The sequence below is a fragment of the Aphelocoma coerulescens genome, assembly GCF_041296385.1.
Source record: "Aphelocoma coerulescens isolate FSJ_1873_10779 chromosome Z unlocalized genomic scaffold, UR_Acoe_1.0 ChrZ, whole genome shotgun sequence".
NCBI classification, from domain to species: Eukaryota; Metazoa; Chordata; class Aves; order Passeriformes; family Corvidae; genus Aphelocoma; species Aphelocoma coerulescens.
In genome coordinates, this window is record NW_027184085.1 from 58,820,514 (window position 1) to 58,845,378 (window position 24,865).

Here is a 24,865-nt window from a genome sequence, read left to right on the forward strand (position 1 = left end):
AGAAGGCTACATATTTAAAAATAGCAGAAACTTTAGTAAATACAAAACCTAATGGTATTTTCAATAACCCAATACAACTACAGAAAATCTCATTTTTCCTAAGGTTAGCTCTTAGGTGACAATGCAAATTAGTTTTCAAAAGGTTTGCAACACTGAATGCTGTATTATGAAACACCCGTTAGAAAGACATAATTCAGTCCCCTGAACTTAAGGTAAAATTTTTAACAGCAAAAACTCATGCAAAAGATAGGCATGGCACTTCACACACTACACTGCTACTTCTCAAAAGTAAATCAGAATTAAGCAGTAATTAAAATTACAGGAGATTTGAGACTAAAACTTTAAGCATCTACCTTCAGAAACAGCAATTAAATTCCTTCAGTAAATATAAGAAGATTAGAAACTACACATTCAATGTAACGACTGGTTTAGAAATCACACCCCAGCTTTCAATGGTAATATTTGTGCTTCCTTTGGATTACCATCACATTCAACTTTTTTCCCCAAAATTATACTAGACAGTGTGAAATTCCATGTAAGAGGTTGAATACCTGTATAATCCCCAGATAACAGCCTTCTTCTTCATCGCAAGGTAAAAAATGGCTGCGTCAAGGGGATCGTTGTTTCGCTGGAAAGCTGCTTTAGCCACCTGTGAAGACAGGTCAAAACCAAAAAAAACCAACCACAATTTAAATTAATCTTAAACAGGATTCTTGTTGCTTCTGGCATGCCATACCCCATAATGCTCTGACGTTCTCTTTTATACAGGATCCCTCCTCTCATTACGAGTCCAATGTAAGAACAACAGCCCCTTTGATATCACTTAGCTCATGCTCTTCAAGTTCCAGAAGTTTCTTTGCAGATCAAATGGGAATTCCTATATCCAAAATCAGTTTCTAAAACTGCAACAAAATTAATTTACTAATTTCTCTGGTAATCAAAGGACAGATGGAGTCTTGAAAAACAGGCTGGGACCAGTCACAACAGGAAAAAAGGTTTATAGGTTGTTTTGGAGGTTGGAAAGGAAACAGGGTAAGTGGCAGCAAGACTAGTTCTAGACCCATGTAAGGTAACCTTGAACTCAGGCCCAGAATATCTGGAATTTTTTTAATGCAAGGCAGTTAAGTTTCATAAAGTGATGATTAATTACTGAAGATTTAAAAGTAAAAGTAGAGACATGCATTTTATCACTTCATGCTTTGTAGTCAAAGTATCTTGTGTGCATGTCGTTTTTTAGCTCAACATACTTGGCTTTTCCAAGAGCTTAAAACAAGTGATAATGAGGTTAGGCTTATTGCCACATTTGTGATGATTAAAATATTTAATATAAAAACCCAACAAAATTCTCAAACAAACAAAAGACCCCACCAAGCCAAAACAAAACAGTAGAAGGTTTGTTTATCATGGAAAACAATTTGCAAGACAGATGTACGTATAATACCTAAGTTGTTCCCACTTCTGATAGGTTTCTAAAGAGAACCTTTTCCCACAACTTTGTTTCTCAATTTTGCCATTAAAAAAACCTGTATGCTCCATCTGTATCTTGAGCATCCACAATAAGCACGGCACAATATTACCTTTAAAATGGAGTATCAAAGAGAAAAAATGTACTCGACACTGGAATTTGAAATCTAAAGTACTAAAAAAAAATTTAGTTAAATACAGAAGTTCATATTCATACAAAAAAACACATACAAAAGAATACAGCACAAAACATTCAGAAAAACTTCATTATCGAAAAACTTAAAACTACATAAATAGAAAGTAAACACTGGAGAACAGCTGTTTGGAAAGATTTTGGTAAGTTGTTTTTTTTTAAGAATGCTATGATTACCTTTTCTATGCATTTCCGCAGGCTGTGGATGTTTCGAACCCACCATCCTACACCCATAGCTCTGAGCTCTGACCATGCTGGATCTCCCTTCTGCACTGCAGGGAGCATACTCAGGAGTTCTTCTTCCGCTACAGAATGAAACGCCCAGGCAAAGTGACTGGTAGATAAGCCTACATAGTAAACATATAGGAAAAAAAAAAAACAAAAACCAAAACAACAGAAAATTCAGGAGACCTTCATTAATAAAATAATCCAGAATCTGAAAACAAGGGAATGGGAAAGGGAAAGGGAAGAAGATCAAACTAAATTTTTAAGTGCATTGCTGATGAGGCGACAGAAATTTAAGAGTATTTATTAGGACTCCGTATCAAATATTACAGAAAAATCATACAGCTGGAAACAACTTTTCATCTGCAAACTCCTTAGGTAAGTTTGCGAAGAGCAGAGCTTCTCTATGAAGCCCAAATATATGGATAGCAAGTGGCACTAAGATTAGCCATGATACAAAGTGCAGTGTACCGATTAAATTTTTCAGAGTTTTGAAAGGTAGGTTCACTATTTTGACTTGGATTAGAAAATGCACAGGCTTGAGATAATCAGAGCAGAAAACACATTTGAGGATAGAGATACAAAAGAAAACTTGAAATAAAAAAATCTCATGAGGAAGACAGCAATTACTAAGCAGCAACATAGCTGGCTATGGACAATTGCAACTCCAGCGAGGGCCAGACGCTTCTTTAGAAAGGCACCTCCGCGTGTGCCCCGGAGGCACTTCTCACTCTCACTAGTTTCTGAGCTCACCAGAAGCAGAAGTATCCCAACTAAAACTACTCCATCAGAAAGCTAACTGTGCAATGCTCTGCTGTGGCTGTCCTGGCAAATTCCAACCTCTCATTCAGCTGAAGGGTGACAAGCCATGCGATTGAAAATGCCATCAACTGTCATGATTGCTAAAGGAGTAATCACAGCCAGGCCTTTAGATCTGATTATGACTAATCAAATCCATCTCATTCTGTCATCTGCAATATCAGGATAGAACTAGTTAAATTATGAAAAAACTCGCAACCCTATATGAAACAGTTGATTGTATAATTACAGTAAGCATATAGAAATATTTAATGTCAGAGTAGTAATTATTTTTTTCCAACTATGTACCAAACCCCTACATATGTACTGTTTTCTAGGTTATTGGAACAACATGGTACTAGAAAGCCATTTACTCTTGGGAAACAGAAACACTCCCCTGCCAACTAAAAACTTGTTAAAAAAAAAATCACTTCAGTTCCAAGACCTTTACCAAAACCAAAATATTTTCTGCTCTAGCATTCATTCATATTGGACAATATTTTCCTGAAATCCCCAACCAATTAAATCACTGATTCTGCAGAGGAACATCAACAGCACACCAGTCATATGTACAGCTACATCACTAAAACTCAACTCATCTAAGAAAACTCATCAGTTACCTTGGTGAAGCAGCTGAGCTCGATGCACAGGAGGAAGCGCTGTTGTCAGAAATGTGTGAAGCCGAACAGCCAATAAAAATTTTAAACCACACTCATCAAGAGTTTCTCCACCTGGAAATAAATATTTTTACACACACTTCACAGAAATTACTCAAAGTAAGTATTGTGTGTCTTAACAGAAGAAATATAATTTTCTGACTACTAACGCTTTAAATTTGTACATATGATTGCTTAATCTATAATTCTTCCCTTCAAGAAAAGACAAAGAAGAAAATTTCAAATATAAAGCCTTTTGAATTTATTTGTTCTGTTTAATGCAAGAAACAAGTTTTGGTTTAAAAAAAGTAAACCAAATTATGTTTCAATTTCTCTACAGTGTACAACAAATATTTGTCATTAAGAAAGCTGTTTCTTCGAAAGTGAATTAAAAATAATTATAGTATGTGGACTGATGGACTCACAGTGGCATTATGAGATAGCAAAAGAAAATCTGCTTTTTATCAAAGCATTAGGCCTTGAAAGTCTAGTTAAATAGTAAATACTGTGATGGCACAGTTATACTATGAAATGAAAGTGCGTTGCTGCTTTTTAAGCCACAAAAATATTCCAAAATAGGAAGAAATTCCAGGAAAGATTGTGAAGCACAGTAGCACATTTAACTTGGAAGAGAAAACTTACCCTGACTTCTGTCTCTGCTTTCTCCAATGTCAGTACTGGTAGTAGCAATTGTATCTGCCAAGGCCATCAAAGACATTTGCTCCATCCTAGTCAGACCTGGCAAGCTTGAATGAAGCAAGTGACCAGAAAGAACTTGAGCATGTTCTGGTCCAAAGTAAGTTGGGCTGTACTGAGAAAGATCAATGACTTTTGGTTTTGAACTGTCTTCATCTGCCTCAAACATGACGAGGTCATCTGTACTTATAACAGTATTTTGAAAGAGATTTTCGTAACTGTCATTGGGCATATCCTTTTTATTTTGACTGTTTTGATTATTGGACTTCTCTGAACAGGAGTAAGATGAATCATCATCTGCAGCAAGCAGAGCATACAAAGGCAATGGTGGAACAGAGTCTATTTCAATATAGTCTGTAGTCTCGGTTTTGCTGAACGTTTTGGGATCTCTTGAGGTACTTCCACTAGCACTGATTGTCAGAGATCTGAGCCTCTTGTCATGATTAGGCTCAGACTCATTTATAGCAACAACTTCTCCAGCAATGCACTTCACCAAATGGGACAGAATGGCTTTGGCTCTGCGTACTTTACCAAGATCCATGAGTTCCAACAGTTGATATGGATGGTATTGAGGTAAAGTTGGAGATAATGTATGAGCTGCTTCAAAAAGACCAGAATCTTCCATTTCCATAGACAGACCACAGGCAGATCGTTTCCCACTAAGTTTCTGTGCAAGGCTGGTCATAGATCTGGTCAAGGTTCTCTTTGGTGGATGCACACCTGAGGCAGCTGACTGGCTTTGTTTCATTAAGCTGGTTATGCATGGCATACTTCCACTGTAGGAATCTGTACCAACTAGTTCCTGCTTAGAAGGAGATTGCCACTGAGAATAAACATGCATTTCGCAATCCATTCCAACTACAAGAATGCCATCACGCACCCAAGACAAGGAAACAGGAAAAGGAGGTGACCCCTCTACAGATGAAACCAAGTCAACACAACGCAGCAGAACAAACCCAGAAAGGGTTGCAGCCTTAGGACTGCCACTGTGGGAGATTGCTACAATCTCATTACCATTTTGTTCTTGCCTCTTCCCACACAGCTGACCAAACATATAAAGTTTTGATCCAATTCCCACTGTCAGAATATGGGAACCATCCTCCCTAGACATCCAATCTAAGTGTACCAAGTGCTTAGTGTTGGGTATAACATTCCCACCATGAGACAGAGAAGTGTCTTGTTGGTTATATGCCACTAAATTCCTATCAACACTAACACCAGAGTCCAACATGGTGCCTATCTCATCTAAATTAAGCGTCTGTTCTAAAATCCATGAAGAACCCCCCGTGGATTCACATTCAAAAATACTAACGTGCATCACAAAATCTTGAGAAAGATGGCTGTTTTCAGATGCTACCTGCTTGTATGCTACTGCTAATCTGTTTGTGTGTGCACAGCTAACTTCAGTTGGCCTCCCTGGAACATTAATAGCACTACTACTAGGAAGTCCATCCTCAATCAGTAATGGCCATTCTTCCCATACATATTTAACATCACTGTCTGTGCCATATTCCGGCATGGAAGAAACTGATGATTCAGTGACAACCCTGCATCTCCAGAATCGAACTTTTTCATCAGAGCAGGAAGTAGCCAGCAGATAAGGTGCACGACAAACAGGATATATGGAAGAAGAACTGAGATGTCCTAAAATGAAATAAAATACACTTTTACTAGGGGAAATATTAAAAAGCAAAACCAACAACATTTTTATTCAGCCACCATTCTATTACTCCAAGTTTAAAAAAGGATTACTGCTTCCTCACAAAGAGGTCATTTACAGGGCCTCACAAATGAGACAATATGACAAACATACCATGAAACTGTTCTACTTTTTGATGGTATTTTGTGCTCTAGAGAGGAGGCAAATTATATTATTTAAACACAAATATTAACATACATTCTCTTCTGTCAAATGAACATTTCGCTATTGAAAAATCTAAAACTCTCTATTTTAGAAAGAGTACTAATGAAAACCTTAACATTTAGTACAGATCCTACAAAAAATTTCATGAATGACTGCAAAACAACATTTGTGTTTCTACTATTCTATTTATTGCAATAATGTGGAACAATAAATATTATACCTTAGATAAGAGCTTCATTTTAGTGTTAGCTCCAGGAATGAGATACTAAGTCAGGGAAGTACATTTTAGCAAACCTTTTGGATTCACCTACAAATATTCAGTTCTAACAACAAATCCAAAACTTCCTATTACTTTGTTTCTATTTTAAGATCAAAGCCAGAAAGGCAGAGATTCCCTGTTTTAGTCTTTTAAAAAAGATCACAAACCTGCTGATGGCTTTACGCTTATTATCTCTACTCCTTCTGGCATACTCAGCTCTTGACTATACACCATCTTGGAAGACAGAGTAAGCCGGCTGGTGCTCTGAAGATTTGCTCTACAGGCCCGATACTTTTGAGTGAAAGGTGACTGGATCTTCTCTGGATCTGGTGAAGAATACAATTCTTCTGTTTGTGTTGCTTCTTCAGACGGATATGAACCTATCTTTTCATCTAAAAAAAAGTTTGCATTGTTAATTTTAAAAGGTCAATGATTTTTTTTTTTAATGTAAGAAGTGATTTTACTCACCTTAGTAGTTCCAAAAGAGACAGACAAAACATGACTTAAAATTTTACTTTCATTCTAATAAAATGCATTTTCATATTCAGTTTTAAAGAGAAATGCGAGGACATCTCAGATTAAATACTTCTGAGATAGTAGAACTATTGAGAAATTATAAAACAATTGAAGTATAACCAAAAAGGTAGTCAAAAAGGTATGTATGTGGCTATCCACTGAAAATAAGGTTTCACTAAGCAAAGAATACCTACAGCTAGAAAAAATTAAGACCTTCATGTCTTAACTCACAAATTGGTAAAGTTATTTTTCAGAGAAGTTTTAATAACAGCTATTTTATTCCTTAAAACATAGACCTACAGAGAATATGATATGAATGCTTCCCTTTTTTAATAAAACTCCGTAGTTGAAGTATCAAATTGATGGAAATGGAACATGAAAATTTCCAACAGGTCTGTTGAAAAGCCTTATCAGTAATCTCATCAAATAAGTGCATCAGAAAATTTAGATCTTTATTATTCTCACTAACTTATAAACTAATTGCAGTAATACATCTCTCATTTGAAAGCAACAGTAAGAAATACTAATTTAGTTTACGTGACAAATATGCATTATAACAGATTCCTCTGGTAAGTGGGGAGTATCAGATTTACATTTTCTTAAAATCTTTAAATGTCAACAGAACACTACCAAAGCGTATCTTAACTTTCTTTAAAGCTTTATAGTTTTAGAGGTAGTTTGGTAGTTTGAAAGAGAACCAGATTTCAGAACATCAAAATTTTTTGGAATTGTAATGGCATCACTGATGCTTAGGTGCTTCCGACTATGGTCCAATTTAAAACTTATGTACAAACTCAAAAATTGCAGAACAAAAACCTCAAAAAAGCAAAACAACTTAACTGTTAGACTGTATCAAAGCCAGTTAAACACATCTGGCCTCAGAAAGCATGAAAAATAACAAACTCTGGGCTCAGGCTGAAGAGTTTCAGCAATCAGAAAATTAAGTAACCAAGAGAGAACAGTTGTGATAAAATCATGTAATCAACTGCAGAATCTTTCCAAAAAGATGAAATACAATTTAGATTACACTGAACAGCACGTATTCACTAGACAGCAGGTTTTTCTTAAAGAAAACTACAAGAAAGAGAGCTTACCTATTGAAACAGGAACCGATTTCAAATGTAAATGCCACATATGTAGCAATGAATGGTTTTGTGTATACTCTATCACTATCAAGTAGAATTTTTCCGAGAATCCATTCTGCTGGTTACCTGGTGAAATTGAGAACAGGAAGATCTTAGGGGTTATTCACCTGAAAGGAGAACTAAATTTTGCTGGCTAGCAAATAATCACATTAAGCTAACATGAACTAATACTGAAATACAATGGTCTGATTGTATCTAAGTGTTACATTAGTTTTCTCAGTCTTTTATCACAACCAACAACCACTACAATTACAGGTACACTCATGTAAGAGCTGTCAATGTTTTCATTCAGAAATGACAACGTATTTGCCTGACTTTGCTATGTCTAAAGTTAAATTCCAGAATGTACTATCAGTACAGTATAGTCTGGAACACAAGTGATACAATGCTTCTTCCCAAATTCTACAAGAATTCACTTGCTCTAGTTTTACACAAAGAGAAGAGGATGCGAGCTGTACTATCAATAGATGGCCATTTCTGGAGGGTGCACCTATGCATTCTCTTCCTTTCATATCACAGTCAACCCATTAGGACCAAGAAAGAATAGTTAATTTAGTCACTCTTTTTCCTCCATGATTCCTCCTATCCTTTAAGGTACGTGTATACATCAAACATTATAAAGAATAACCCGTATTTGCCCTGTGCTTTTCACATTGCAGTGCTTGTGGTACCATAGAAAAATGTATGTAAGTTAATTTGCTCTTTTTAAAAACAACATGAGATAACTACCTTCATGCATTATTAAAGAGGAAAGAAGGCTTTAAAAGTATTACAAAATACTTTCAAATTGGAATGCATGCAAATGATATAGTTCTAATTTAACAGTTTTTCAAAGGGTTCATTTAGCCCAATTCCTTACAGTGATGGTATGCAGCAATCTATACAGACTTTCAGAGCACATACAGATGTCTAAGATATTTTCCATATTTCTCTTAAAATTCTTTCTGTATATCATACTCAAGATGTGAACATACAATTATGCTGTAGAGTAACACTTTTTTTGTTCTTTATTTTGTTCCTAATTTTCAACATCCCATTTGCATTTTTTGAACTCTGCTGAGGGCTGAAATTATCTCCACTACTCCAAATCTCTTCCTCAGGTAGAAAGAGCCAATTCCCAAATAATCACTATGTATATCCAGTTCAAGTAATACTTGCCTAGGTCCCTTCGACACTTTTTCACACCTCTGCTTCCTTTCATTCAGGACTCCATTTAGTACTGCAGATGACCTGGTATCACAAACTTTACTCTGACTACTATTCCTCCCCCACATTATTTCATTGGAAGACAACAATGTGATGGCTATATAACATGGTAACTGGGCCACTTCACTGAGGAAAACTAATCATGTATTCCAGAGCAATTCAGATCTGTCCAAGGACCTACAAATCCACACACTACTCAAGAGTATTATAGCGAGGAGGAATTGTTTGGCCTGCCATGTTTTATACTATGCAGGACCCGAGGAACAGTATTTGGCTGATGTAAAGGAAGAGCACCTACCATGAAAGTATACAGTAAGTTTTGTCTGTGTCATACCCTACAACTACAGGCTTCACATTTAAAACGCTTTCCCCCTTCATGTAAGGGACTGCTGAATACAGTATACAATGGGTATCTTGTGATTTAAACTACTTGATCGAAAATTTGGTTGCACACAACTCAAAAGGAAGTGAAATACTCATGAGTTTCATTAGACTAAATGTTCCTCTAAAGATCTCAAATAAGGTATTTGACAGTAAAATGATCAAAACTATTTAACAAGTTCTTTTTCTTCTGTGGAATGAAAAATAAAACAGTCCTCAATGTCTACGAAAAAGAATTCTTTACCAGAGACTGATAAATTGTTCTTCTTTGAAGGCATTTCCTTCTCCTGGTTACTTAAAATAAAGTCTTCTTGAAAAACATGGAATAACTGTGTTTTCCGGCCATGCTAAGAAAGTAAAAACACACAAGAAGTGAACATCATGGCGTATACTTTTCAGGACTGCTCTCTCTCGGTAAGTTAAACACATCAACAAAAGACTGCTCATGAAAATGCACCTTCATTACTCCCATTCTTTTCATTTACAGGTACTGTTGAAAACAAGAACAAGTATATGCCAAAAACAAAAGTATATGTTAAGTACCTCCAGTTCACCTGATGGAGAGCTACAGGTCTTGCCTCTATTATTAACACTTTTTAAAAAGCTAATTATATGGCATAAAATGAGTATAGCAAAAGATCTTACAAGCTCTGTGATGGCATCCAGTTCAATGATACATCCCGGGCGAGCTGTAGATTGCTGACTTACGATGTTAAAAACTTCACCGACATACTTCTGTTTGAAAAGAATCGGGGGAGTGGTCTTGTTAACTCTTGTGCATTTCTGTGGCATAGCCTGCTAGATTGGTGCAACATCACTATGCAAGTGTTAACTAAAGCATTAAAAATACACTAGTTGTGATTCAGTAAGAACACAAGTAACATTCCCTGTTTTATGAAAAGCACATTTGGTTTTGACGGCTGAAAGGTGATAGGAGTATCTGGAAAGCCCCACATGCAGCAATTTATTGTCCTTTTCCCAAAAGCTGCATTATTGTCTCAACTTTTCCTTAGGATGACAATGTACACACACAGTTATTATTCCTTGTAGTGCAAGCACTTCACAGATATTTCCCAATCAAACCTGGACCTGCCTCAATATGCATAGCTTGAGATTAAATGAAATACAGTATGGCTAAAAAACCTTTACCTAATCTGTTTTTACAAGCAGAATCATCTGTGAAACCCTCAGCAACCAGCTTAGTCAGTCACCAACACGTCTGAGCCTAGTGCAACTGAACGAAGTCGTAATATGCAAAAACTTGAGACGGCTTTTCACTTACAGAAATTTCTGGATTGGAGAGCTCACACAGAAGTTTCTTAGCATCTATTACAGCTTGATATAATCTTAAATGCTGTCCGTCACTAGCCACAAAGCAGGCACTTGGAGAATTACAGTATGCACCTGAAAAGCAGGAAGGTAGAAAGTGCTCAAATATTCAAACACCATATAGCTTCCTTTTTTTTTTTTGATAAGAGGAAATTTTGAAGTTATGATGAAAAACAATATAACATAAAAAAAAAAATCTCCTGTTAATTGCCATTCGCAAGCAAGAACTACGAAGTCTAAAGCTGCACTTAGCAACCAAATCAAAGTGTATGAAAGGAAATAAGAATTCCATTTGCAAACTAGAGTTATATCTCCCTCAGCTTTCAAATCTTCAGCATGCTCTGAAATATGCACTAGTCTATAAGAACTTTACTGCATAAGCTCCTAAAATACCAAGTACATAAAAGACAGAAGAACACAGCAACTTTTCAAACAGGAATAAAGAATTCCCATGTACCAGCAACTTCGAATTTGTGAAATGCTTAACATTTTTTTCAATACATTCAAGTATATCTGTATTATCTAAGAGCATTATTAGGTTATATTAATTTTATTCTAGAACACCTCACTAAACAGAAAATGAAACTCACCAAGGCAATAGCTGGGTATAAGTGTGGGCAGCCATGCAACATTAGAAAAAGCTGAAACATGAAGAGAATTGATCCGAGCAAGTTCAGAAACTCCACCAGAAAAGGACAAAGGCCCAACAGGATCTACTCTCCAAAGAATAAGTTCACTGTAAACAGCGTTGGGATCCTGGGACGTCACATTTGCATTGCCTCTACTCTGAGGTCTTACTGGTGACTCCTGAGACTTTAAAGAATCATTTGCCTGTAGTGCTGTCTCAACATCTGGTGAAATTAGAGCATTGTGATGTGAGGTTGTAAGCAGCAGTGGTAATACTGAGTGGCAAGCCAAATCATTAAGATGAAAACGGTGACCACAGTATCGGGATTTATGTGAAATACTGAGTACAGTTGAAAAAGCAGATTCTTCAGCAAAACTCACTAGCCACTGGTTCAGTGACCCATCTGCATGTTTGGAAATCATCATAACATTAGGTGTGAAGATACTTAGTTTTAAACTGTTGGTTGATTTACTGTGTCCAGAAGAGATAAGCATAGATGAAGATCGTGTAAGGCCAGGAGGCTTTTGTTTGCCTTGTTGAATAGCTAAGTCAACATTTTTGGTACAAGCATACATCACTATACTTCTGCAAAGAGAGTTTGCATCACCCGTTGGAAATGCAACAGGAATTCTTGAGACAAATGACACCTGCAATTTTAAGAAAGAAAGAGTAAGTGTTAGAGTTCCCCTCATACTTCTCACTGAACAGCAGTGTAAAATGCACGAGGAATGAAGTACCTGCACCTGGCGAAACATGCCAGGCTGGTATTCGTCTAGCCAGTCCACATGCCACACCAGCAGGGAGCCGTCCATAGGATGTATACTGAAAAGCATGTCAGCATTTTTACCCCATTCAGAAAGCAGAATTTCAATTTCATGATCAATAATAGCAGAGGATAAAGGAACAAGGTTTGAATATGGAGCAGCTTTCTCATCACCCAGTTCCTTCTTTTCTTGGTTTCCTTTTTGTTCATCTCCATTTTCATCAGCTTCTAGAATACACAGATATAGATAGATAGATATATGTAGACAGAGAGAGAGAGAGAGAGAGAGATATACATAATATTCAAAACCAGAAGTATAACAAGCAGCGTTATTCACGCATTGGAGCTAATTTCAGGCCTTTTATAAGCCACTCCTATGAGAGCTAATTTAAAAGAATGAAAATTATAACCATAAATCCTCTAATAGAGCTCAGTGTCTAACAAACCAAAATAGTTTATGTCATACCTTAATTTGGAATATTTTTCTTTTCCCCTATTTTATACTGATCTTTGCATGCATAGACAGAGCAAAGGCAATAATCTCCAGAATGTATATATTCAAACTAATTGACTGTATTGTATTATATTATAGAATAAAGCTATTTAAATTAGCTGTACATTAATATAGAAAAAAAGAAAGTTAATTCTAAAGTTGCTCCTGTTTCCTTAATATTAAAGTAACACTTTCATGCAAAGGCCTCCAGTTGAGCCTAATTAAATAATACCGTTTTCAGCATATATAACTCAAAATTTCTGGAATTCTTCTCTCTAAAAAGAGAAATCAGAATTTCCAGATAAATTTTTTAAAAGTCACTTAGATACTTTCATCGTAAGGGATGAAAACGCATTGAAATGCTACTGTAATCTGCCTGTATCCTTACATGTCAAGTTGCCCATCTCTTACTTCCCCTGAGGGAACATTACAAATTACTTTATAAACTGAAGGCCATTTCTCTATATGACATATGTCTAGATGACTTTTACCTTCTTCTGTTCTGCCATCCATCTGATTAGAATCCTCAGTATTAGTCTCAGGAGAATGATGTTCAAAACTCTTTTTGAGTTGTTGCAAAAACACTTCCATAGACAGGGTAAAATGAAGTTCTTTGTTGTTTAGCCAGTGCACAACAAAAGGTCCACTTTTTTCTTCATTTTCACCAAGACTTAGAGATGTAATAGAAGGGAGTAGAGGAATATCTACCAGAAAAAGATATTGACATTTATGAGAACTAAACAAGCTTGGTCAAAAAAAAATTTTAGATAAATGTTTTTTAAGCAGAAACCCCACAATGAAAAAAATAAATCTAAGTGTATTGCCACTGCCATTCCTCTCACCAACATCATCTGCTTTCAGACTTGCTTCACACAGAGGTTCTCTGGTGTGCTTACATTAGGATAACAGCAGGGTCCTGCAATGTTGTATCTCCTTGATATAACACTGTCCATATAGGTTAATTTACCTTATTTTTTGCTACTACAGCTCAGTATGAACCAAATCATTTAAACATAATTTCCCAACATTTAGTCCACAATGGATGCTGCAGTAGATATACAGTGTAATCAAAGACCACAGGCTTACACTAGCAAAAATTAGTACAGAGACCAGACAATGCCCTCTTGTCACACCATCATAAAACCCCAGGAGTCCTGGTTCTGATATATCCTATTAATTCACATTGCTGTTTGATGGTATTTGGTGTTCCATGTTGCTCTGAAAAAAAAAGCAGTAATCACAAGTGTGTGACAGAAGCAAGGATGAGAATGCTGCAGAGTAACATAATCTAAATTAAAAGCAAGGCTAAAAAGCAGATAGGTGACTTATAGCAATTTCCTCAAATCCGTGATACAGCAACATGTTAAAATCTCATACTGCATATAATTCCCACCTAGAAGTCTCCATGTATTGTCATCTCCTTCTGCTCCCCTATTTATGCAGCATTACTTAAATTCCATGTCCTGGGAGACAAAATACATTTCACTCAAAATCTGTTGTTTTTATCAAAATCAGTGATGGGTTTGAATTACTAATCCTCCAATCTAGCCAAAGAAAACTGTAACTGAGAGCACACAGATAAAAGAAAGGAGCACCAGGACAACCAGCAATTTTGTTGTGGAGAGGGGGTACAGCAGGGGAAGGGGGCAAAAGTAGCACAGCTCATTTAAGAAATACAGTCTATCTTCCTACACAGGGCAATGCCAGTCTCAAAAGTATCATAATATATCTGGCAAGTAACAGAACCTGGAAGAAAAAAATTCTGTTGACCCTTGTTGGAAGACAAAGCTACAGTAAATGTGAATAAAGTGAACTAGAAAGATTTACTTTTCAGATTAGATTAAAAATCTATGTGCTTTTTGAGTACTTATCAAAGTCACTAAAGAAATCACTTTTTTTTTCCAATTTCCATCTAAAACTACCACCTTCTAAATGATGTTCATCTCTGGACATTATTCTTAGTGAATTTGTATTTGCTTCATAAATCACAATCACTCTTCCCAGAAAACTTCTGAAGTCTTAGGATTCAGTAACTTTTCCTGAAACTGCCTAGAGAGAATTTTGTCCTAGCAACTACTGCTTATTCCTTTCACTGAATTCCACCCAACACCAATAAAAGTAAAATCATTACAAAAGTACATCTCAAAGATTTTAGTTTCACATGATATTTATTCTTATATAAATATACATGACAGTATTATTCTTCAAAACGTGAAGTGAATGAGAGATAAAGCTGTTTTGGCTTTAGTTTTTATCAAGTCCTTCAAAATGTTTTAGTAATGGAAAATGTTCAAGTAAGAGATCACAAACCAATTTTCTTTAAATTGAATGAAAGGAAATACAATTAGGTTTTTGGATTAAATTTAATTTCAAAAGGGAAAACAAAAAGGCCTACTTAGAGAATTCGGTTAGACTGAGGTACTTAAGGACTTGACTGCAAGGGAGAACATATATTTCTTCTAATTAAGATTTAAAATGTGAAAGTTACTTCAGAGGTTCCGCATTAAAGAACAACCTGTTATCCTCCAATCGACTGAATTAAAGACCAAGTGATCCAAAAGACATTATTAAAACAGATACCTATTAATACAGGTAACATTAAAAGAATACAAGATTAGAAAGGCCCAAGTTTTAAGTCCTAGGAAAATATTTTTCTCATCTTTTTCAAGATTATTTTTATCCTCATTCTATGTGTTTGCTGCTTGGCATATTTATACTGCAAAGTCTATCAAAAGCAAAATTCAAGTTTGCATAGTTGTGCTTGTTTTGGCTGGGGTAGAGTTAACATTCTTCACAGTGACTGGTAGGGGGCTGTGTTTTGGATTTGTGCTGAACACGGGGTTGAAAATACAGAGATGTTTTTGTTATTGCTGAGCAGGGCTTGCACAGAGCCAGGGCCTTTTCTGCTTTTTGTACTGCCACACTGGAGAAGAACTTGGGGCTGCATTGGACATTGGGAGAAGAAACAGCCAGGACAGGTGACCCAAATTGACCAGGATATTCCAGACCACGTGACATCATGGTCAGTATATAAAGTGGGGTGAAGAAACAAGAAGAAGGTAAAGCTTGAAGTGATGGTGTTTGTCGTCACAAGTAATGGTTACCTGCGATGGGGCCCTGCTTTCCTGGAGATGGCTGAAAACTTCCCTGCCCATAGGAAGCACTGAATTAATTCCTTGTTTCTCTTTGGTTGTGTACACAGCTTTTACTTGCCCTGTTAAATGGTTTTATCTCAACCCACAAGTTTTCTGGCTTTTACTCTTCTGATTCTCTCTCCAGTCTTGCTGGGAGTGAGCAAGTGATTGCTCGGGGCTTGGCTGATGGCTGGGTTAAACCATGACATTAGCTATTCTGTATCAAAAATAAGAAATGCATTGAGAGTAGGTAAAAACAAAAAAAAAGGGTCAAAGCTTATGTGCTAGCCCCATGAAAAAGTTAGCTAGCTCACTGTGTAATATGAAGAGGAAAAAAACCAGAGCAGGTCTACAAATCTCCAAGAAGCTTTCGAGAAACTTTCCTGTGTGACATTGGGCAGTAATAAATAATGACTAGAGACTTTTACTGTAGAAATAGGATAGCACTGATGGTACAGCAAAAAAATGCAGGAAGTTTCCTTCTGGTAGGCTCAATGTGATTCTTGTCCTATCTATTAAAATATGAAGCAATGAACCACTACTCAAAACACTGAAGACTAATCAAGGAGAAAGTGTTTAGAGATTTCCTTAGTGCAGCAGTGTTAATGGAAACTACTTGTTCTTTCCAATCATACCAAAGGCTGTACAGCTACCAATATGAACTAATCACGAGTGCCCTTAGCTTAAAAGTGGCCTTTCAAACAAGGTACAGGAGGAACAGGAAAACAATACTACAAAACAGAGCTTAACTAGTTTAAGAAAAGAATTACACAGTATGTTTGTTCATTGACTCTAGACACAGAAAACCACATCACAACCTTCATGAAAGGCTAGTCAATATGGCTTTTCTATTCAATTTTTCAACAAGCAGACAGGCATTTCATTTTCAGCATACCAAAGATAATAAAGACAGAAGTATCAGCAGCTATAGCAGTGTTACCTCAACCCCTATCAACATGTTGTTCCAGTTCAAGGCAATATCAAATTTTAAGGAATGCAGGGTGAAGGCATGTTTTGTCTGGTTCTGAGACAAAAGTACAGGAATGTGTGGTTATTTCAAGAATTAAGTGTCAGGTGGTCACTTTAAGAAGCTTAGAAATTTTTTATTTTATCAGTGGGTTCCCAGTATCATACACAATTCACAGTAAATTTTAAACACAAATACTTAGCTTTCTCCATCTTAGACACTATCAATCTCATTTAAGAGACATACAAAATAAAAGAAAGGATTACTGCAGAGGAAATTTATTCAGATCATTTCATCACTGTACAAAGTCCTTTCATGCATAAATGAAACCAACATACTAGCAATTTTGCATGATCATATACTCTACAAATACACCTGTTATGTTTCCAGAGAGAACATATACCTAACAGAAATTGGAGTTTACTTCATAGCAAGCATTAAAATTCTTACCTGTGGCTGGATTGATACTGGCAGCAATATGGAAGTGGCAAAGGGCATTGGCATGAGGAGGAACACTCCTGTGAGCTTCATGAGGATCTTGCTGATGCAGAGCATATCCAGTATGTGCTACAACAGCACCTGACCTCCTCCTTCCTCGTCGGAAGTGCCTCAGGTTTAACTGCATGAAGAATAAGGTATCATTTAAAATCCTTCCAAAAAGAAAAAGGCAGATTTCATCTGTAAGTGGTTTTCTAGGCACTAATTAATGATACTTTTCAGATTAAAAGCTAATTTTTGTTTCTTGCAAAATTTTTTGTGTTGAGTCCACAGCTGAGAGAAACCTTTAGATTTATTTATGAAGGCCCAGAAAATACCTTCACATAGTAACTACTTCAGTGCACAATTTTCATAGAGTTTTTATACTTATACAGAAGATACTATTGGGTTTCATAAACATATGCCATACTTATTCAGGATTCTGAACAAAGCAGCAAATCTGAGTAATCTCATTTCAATTTGAAAAATGGGATCTGTACTTTGGATCTAATTAAATCTGCACTTCAACACCCCTCAAAAGGGCACAATGAGTTTTAAGGTCTTCCTCTTTTATATAAATACATGTTTCCAAGCAAAAAAGTAATATTCAGTTTTTAAGACTGACTCACACAGTTCAAGCCTTTTGTGCTGTAGACATCTATGCAAGCACCCAAAGGTACACAGAGGTACACAATTTGTATTAAGGATGGTATTACACACTTGGTATTCCTTTTCACTTGCTGTGCTCTGCATCTTAACACAGCACGCTCATATCAAACAGTCTTCTCTCAATTCTCACATAATTGTTGCTTTTGATCTCTAATGTTGCCTTTTATTCTCCAGAGGAAGACAGAACTTTTTCCATCTTCCTTTTCTCTCCTCTCTGACTATTTTCCTTGCTCTGTTGTGCCTTTCAGCCTGTCATATTTTTCAGGTATGCTATATGTGCTAAGAAAGCACTGTGAGCATGCAAAATGCATCAGTCCATTAAGATAAAGGCACAATGCCCACATATGTTCTACATACCTTTGATGCGAACCACTAATGCTACACTTTCTTACTAATTCCCACTGGTTAGAAAACACTGTCTGGTAAAAATCACTTGTCTTAATGCTTATGAGCAGTCTGCTCTGAGGACTACAGCAGAAAAGTTATTTTTCTTCCCTCCATATTACTGTTCTTCCAGTTCCAGAAGTCAGAGAGAGCATCCCACAATTTCAGAGGTAACAAGTGAGCCCCTATCATACCTTTTAAGGCAGCATCACTCCTGGGTTTCACAAAACATATATATAATGTGTGCTCCATACTGTTTCTAGCCCTTTGAACTAAATACTGCAAAGCACTTTTCTTCAGTCATCAGACCGAAATAGGCAGATGTGACTTTGGAACAGTGTGTCTTCAACGTTGAGAAGCTCAGCAGAAGAGCTGTCAGCTTAGCCTGCCCAAGGAAGATTTCAAAGAAGTTCATCCTTTCATAACATTTTATGCACATCTCTGGTATAAAGGATTTCAGCTTGTGATACACGCCTGAGTTACAAAGGACAAACCTGTCTAAAATGACAGGTTTGTACGTGTGTTTATTCTCACTGTTCAATTTCAATTCTTACCTCTAATGCACTCTGCACTTTTTCTTTACTTGAAATATTTCTCTTGAAGTTATTTGTGAAGTTCACCGCTTCACTCCAGTTGCTGTATCCTCCCCCGTACAACAGACTGTCATTGGGTAACAAAGTCTCTGCCCAGAGACGACAAACATTATCCTTACAGCAAGTCAGGAGTACATTGCAGACAGCACCACTAATGAAAGAAAAGTTAAGGAGTGAAGAAGCTGCTAACTATTACACAGCATCAAATAAACCAACAGTCCCACACAGTTTTCCACTATCAGTTTTTGGAATTGAACCAACTTAAAGATACCAGCAAAAGAAAAACTCATCAATATATTGTTAGGAAAATAAATGACGTAGGAAAGGCTTTCCCATCTATTCAAGTATCTGACTATAAATTACCTCAAATGCCATCACACAACAGTGCAATAGCAAATTGTGGATTTCAATGTAAAGAATAATTCATATCCAGAATAGCAAAATCTGTATTTTTATCTTTTAAAGTCATTCACATAAAAAGCCCATAATAATACTGGATACCTGATCTTAATTCCAGATCTTACTGGTATCTACCACTTACAAAATTATACATCCAAAAGAAAGAAACTCAGGTAATAAAAGGGATACAACAGAAAATTTAAGTCTACAAATTTTTAATTACTATTTTCTCAAGTACAATTTGTTTTAAATATATAGCCAAAAAATCCAATTACCCTAAGCTGTAAAAAAACTAAGCAGATCATCAGGTTTCCTGGTCATGTAAGTTCACAATTTAGCTCTAACTAAGGCTTGAAAGCTATGACCAGACTGTCCAGCAGCAAACTCCCTTAGGAATCATGGAGCAGGTGGATTTTCAAAAGTGACCTATATAGTAAGAACTACAGCAATTGCTTTATGAAGAGTCTTAAAGACTGCTATAAAAAACCTAAACTGCTAACACTACTTCAGTTTAAGACTGCAAGTACTCATGAAAACTAGGGATAGGTCATTTTGGAATCACCTGAACACAACCCTAAAACCCCAAACTCAAAATATCAGTTCCAAATGATTACTTGAATTCAGTTTCCAGATACTATTTCTGACAGAGGTCTAGCTTTGTACTAGGTTAAGAAACAAATGAAAAGACATGAAAATATTTGAATGTCTGTGAAAGAGGACTTCAAGGCACAGGACTTTTGCTCTGATTCCATCAGGATAGAACAAGTCGAGATTAAATGCATGAATGAACACTTAGTACAACCAAAAAAAATGCAAAGAGAAATGGTTTTCCAAGAGCTGATTTTGTATTTAGTTCAATGCCTAAGTCAGTCTGTGAGCCTGCTCTTCTATCTTTCCAGTTCTTTGCCAGGTAAGAGGATGCTTACCATCCTCCTCTAAGCACAAACAGTATAAAAGGTGTGCACACTCAAGAACTGAAGAAAACCACACAATACACCAGACTGTTGACTGTAGAGAGAGGCAGACTGTATAGAGTGAGGGGGTTTTTGGGCATTGTATGAACCTCATGTTATTAGAACTACTGACCGTGGCATGAATTTACTGGTCTTTCTCCATGAAAATGCATTTACTGATCGAGGATGAGCCAAATAAACAAATGAAAAATCAAGTTCTTTTGCTTGGTTTTCTGGACTGGCACCAGGTGGTGTTACAGCTGACCGCCAGCTCTCCGTGTTGTACCATACTTTCACAAGACAGTCATCCTGTGGAAAGACAAAAAAAGACAGTAAATAAGACTACCTTGCATAAGAATATGATTCAAGTACTTTTGGGTACATCTCTTGAGGTTTGATTTTTCTTTAAAGTAAAATACTTTTCTGATCAGAGAGAAACAGTTCTGTAAGAAGAGCTTCAAAACCTGATCTTAAAGGAAACACAGCAGCAGAGCCTCCATTTAACTCTTGCCATTACTAACTTGGATTTCATTTTGGTCCTTCTGATTAACTTCCAATTTTTAATCACAAAGATACAACTTGTACTAGCCTGAGATGGTACTCAAATGTTAATACAACTCATTCTACCTTGTCAGAAAACCACCCAAACCCTCTGCACAAATTTAACTGCTAGGAAAACAAATAAAGGTCACAGATGGTATCTCAAAAACCAAGCTCAATACTGCTCAGCCTGCTTTTTTCAGATATACACATAAATTGATTATGCCTTCGAGGACTAGATAAATTAATCTGGACCTAGATTCACAAGTTGTTGATCAGCTACTAAATGTGAATGGCATTGAAATATTGAATTAACTGGGTATACATAACATTACCCTACTGGGAGGAGAAGGGGTTAGTTTTGCTGAACAGCATCATCCCCCATAAAAAAATTAAGTAAAGGAATAAGATGTAGGAACAAAGATGTGTTTTAAAGACTCTCCAGGCAGGTAACTAGCTTAGGCATTTATGATAAAAAATATGGTATTAGTTGTCCTACTTACTAATTTTCTTACTTATTCAGTAATTCGCTTTGCAGGAGTTTATAATGTAAGATAACAGGACAGAAGTGACATAAGAGTCAAAAACTCTGCAAGAATATTACCCCTATACAAGCTACTTGCAGATTAATTAATTTTTCCATAATTCCATCAAATTGTAACATTAGAAATCCTCAAACTTGGCTTGTAAAAAAATATTAACTCCTACCCATCAAAAAAGGGGGAATATATATAGTATATATTACCAACAACAACAAAACAGTTGATTTTTACATAAAACATATACTCATAGATTTTTATTAGTTATCTGAAACATGGCTAGAATGGCTCTCCTTTCAGTCAGTAAATGGCTAAAGGCAACACAGAACTTACAGCAAGGAATACAACATTCAAATAAACACAACAATATGGACCATGAGAACTTATTGCTTTGTTATTATCCAGGTAATAATTTATCGCTAGGAAAGTCTAGTATTTCACTTTATATGTTGGAAGCTCCTCAGTTGGAGTACAGTTTCCCTGAAAAAGGAAATCTAGGTGATTTTACAGATTTGTTTCTTTAAAGATAGCAAATGCCTTAAAAGTTAATCTTCCAATCAAGCATGATGACCTGAGATAGCAAGCTTTAAAGGAAAAAACAAACACATACAACTAACCAAGATGCGCATTACTCATCTGCTCCTGATGCACATAACTGAATCGCAAAAATATGCATGACAACTACATTTCAAAAGCAAGATTTATTTGCAGACTGAATCACCCTTGACTCTGTTTTTCAAGCATGTATTAAGACACATTATTACCCAAACAGCAAAGTTCCACATTATTACTAAATCCAACACTGTTCTAACCACTTTTTATGTGCACAGACTTATTTTTCACTCATACTTCCAAGACAGACGAGAGTAAATTGCAAAACTGTCTTTTATTCTTCAGTCTGAAACACATTCTGTCAGGTTACTACTACTCAGGATTCTGTGACACTTAAACCAGGTTTTCACCAATCTCAGCAACTGCATTGTTCTAATTAACCTTACATATTGGCACTTTGTAACTCTGCAGCCTCTCCTAAGTTCTTTAGTTGGCAGCAGAAACTTGATGCAGAAAAAAACTACTTATCTCAGTCATATTCCTTAACAAGCAGTATAAATTCTTGTATGGGTTTGTCATATTTGTTCACTGGATCCTCTACACAGTCTTGATTTTTTTTTTCTGCTTTGACTTATAAGGATATTACTCTCTTACAAAACCTGAACAGCAAGTTTTGGAGTATAAATAAAACATTTGTTTGTTTCAGGAAAAGACTGACATTTTACTTCAATTTTTTTGCTTATTTTGCCAAGGGGTTTTGTTTTTGCTGATAAACTGCTCAATGTTGAGCACACAGAACTAATTAGTGAGACTGGCCACAAACACTGGCATGAATTATGTGCCAATACAACTACGGAGGGGAATGCAAATTCTCTTCTATGTACACAAAAAGGCATACAGATATGTTTACACAAAAACATATGAAAGCCATTTTTTATTATTTTTGTATTTTTTGGTATTTTGATTATATTTCCTCACTAGTAGGATATCCAGCAGTGATCTCATCCACAGATTTCCCCCATTCCCCAAAACTCTTCTTTTTCTGATGTCTTATAATTTGGTACAAATTAAAAATTAGTGTTTTAGAACAGTAAGCAATGAATATTTGGTGTGTTACCTCCCTGCCTCTAACTGCCTTTCTCCCAAATTCATGTTTACCAAAATGTAAAGATGCATAGACAGATTATGCAAAAATTATGAAAAAAGTGGTTTTTTTCATTAAGTAGCCTTTTGTTTAATGTGTTTGTCTTAGTTTGCTTTAATAGCTTACCTGAATTAGTGCAAAGCTATAAGGAAAAAAAATGCTTACCTTTCCAGCCGTAGCAAAAAACTCCCCGTCTGGTGAGAATTTCATCAAGCAAACTTGAGAAGCAGTTCTATGGAATAAAGAAGAAGAGAAAATTAATTTTAACAACTTTTATAAAATTCTAAAAAATTCTTTTTCTTGAACTCATGAGAGGTTTTTAATTCTTAAATACAAGTGTGTATTGTGTTGTGTGAAACAGTTAAGCTTTAACAAAGTCCAAAAGGACTAAGAAGTAAACTCATGTACAACACATGGCTGTAGTGATCCAGAGAACCAAAATCTTGTAGCTGAATCGCCAATATTCAAAAATATCATAGGAGAAAAGCAGATGCTAATAGATTAAACTGCTCCCACTTTGTGATAACAAGGATCTTGAACTGGTCTCTGCTGTACCATATTATCTTCTAACTTCTCTAAAAGATAGCTCCACTTCTCATATTTTCTACAGTTACAACTTAGGAAAACAAAAAGGCGTAAAAAGAATAATGCAGTTAAAAAGTATCTGAAAGTAGCTTTTACTTGAATGGTCTCACTGATACAAGATGCTACACCAAAATATTCTAAGCCTAATTATGTGGTTAACTTTTGTAGTGTTTTAGCTTCTTTTACAGTGTTTGAAGCACTCAGCTATTGACTAAGTAACAAAGCTTATTAATTATAAGAAGAACAGACAGGAATTTAATTGCACAGCACAGATACAGTGTACATTTTCATCTTGAATTTAATACATGTGTAACAAGTTGTGGAGGTACAACTTTCAAGAGGGATTAAGTTATCCAACAGGTCAACAAAAGTAGGATGCATTTAGTGTGTGCAGTAACAAGAGAAAGGCAATTACAAGAGTCATGTATGAAAGAAATCCACCCACTTTTAAGCAAAATTCTCCTACTGCAGCAAATATGAAAACATTTGGGAATGTTTCCTTCAGGCATTAAAAATTATTCTGGCAAAGGGTAGTATGGCAAAATCACTTTCTTGCAGACTTCTCTACAAGAAAAACCTATTCTAAATCTAATTGCAGTCCAAATGCCAGCATACAAGCATCAAAGGAGAACAAAAAAAGCAGGTTCTGTGGATCCTTTCCAGGACCTACTCCTTCAAAGAAGACAACAAGCTCTATCTCCAACAAAAAGAGTTAAAAAGAGGAAAGCAGGTGGAGACCTGAGAAGAGTTCTGTAGGTCTTCATACATGATACAAAGGCAAAACCTATTATAGAAGGGACAGAAGAAAAGCACTATCTGTATGATCTTGACTAGTGTTACCAGAACCCCAGATTCTAAAGCCACACTCAATGGCATTCTGTCTATAAGCTGACTTCTCTCATTAGGTTGAGAGATGAGCACCTGAAGATGTCTCAAAAAATAAACTAAGTCTTCAACTTCTTGTATTTGGAAAGTTTATCATAGGCAAAGAAAAGCTTTTCAGTTGTCATTTGGATGATCCTGGGTTTTTAAACACATCATTGATAAAAGTTGAAGTACAGAGAAAAAGGAACAACTGAAGGATTATAAAAAGGACGTTTTTCTGGTACATGCAGAGAACTACCTATAGAACTACCTACTAGAATTCTAAATGCTTTAAAAAGAAGAATTTCAGGTGGGTCTGCCCAGTCAGCCACTTCGGTAAACTTCTTTAGGAGACGGTCATATGGTACATTGCTCCTGAGTGAACAATGCACCCCACTGTACTAGAAAAGCCTGCCTACGGCAGAAGGACCATGATTTAAATTGTCTTA

General features: G+C 36.1%; 1 protein-coding gene across 3 annotated transcripts in view; it reads right to left on the minus strand.

Moving 5' to 3' along the window:
* The window catches only part of DMXL1 (Dmx like 1), a 78,521-nt gene that overhangs the window by 36,483 nt on the left and 17,173 nt on the right, over positions 1-24,865 (minus strand). For all 3 annotated transcript variants that reach the window (XM_069002347.1, XM_069002345.1, XM_069002348.1), the window contains exons 6-21: positions 23,133-23,199; positions 20,326-20,501; positions 18,802-18,991; positions 17,168-17,336; positions 13,108-13,320; positions 12,098-12,351; positions 11,323-12,007; positions 10,686-10,807; positions 10,049-10,138; positions 9,648-9,750; positions 7,766-7,882; positions 6,323-6,547; positions 3,979-5,676; positions 3,301-3,411; positions 1,835-2,004; positions 552-649 (exon numbers count right to left, since the gene is read on the minus strand). In XM_069002347.1, the coding sequence (XP_068858448.1) occupies positions 552-649; positions 1,835-2,004; positions 3,301-3,411; positions 3,979-5,676; positions 6,323-6,547; positions 7,766-7,882; positions 9,648-9,750; positions 10,049-10,138; positions 10,686-10,807; positions 11,323-12,007; positions 12,098-12,351; positions 13,108-13,320; positions 17,168-17,336; positions 18,802-18,991; positions 20,326-20,501; positions 23,133-23,199 (4,488 nt within the window). The remainder of the gene's footprint in view (positions 1-551; positions 650-1,834; positions 2,005-3,300; positions 3,412-3,978; positions 5,677-6,322; positions 6,548-7,765; positions 7,883-9,647; positions 9,751-10,048; positions 10,139-10,685; positions 10,808-11,322; positions 12,008-12,097; positions 12,352-13,107; positions 13,321-17,167; positions 17,337-18,801; positions 18,992-20,325; positions 20,502-23,132; positions 23,200-24,865) is intronic.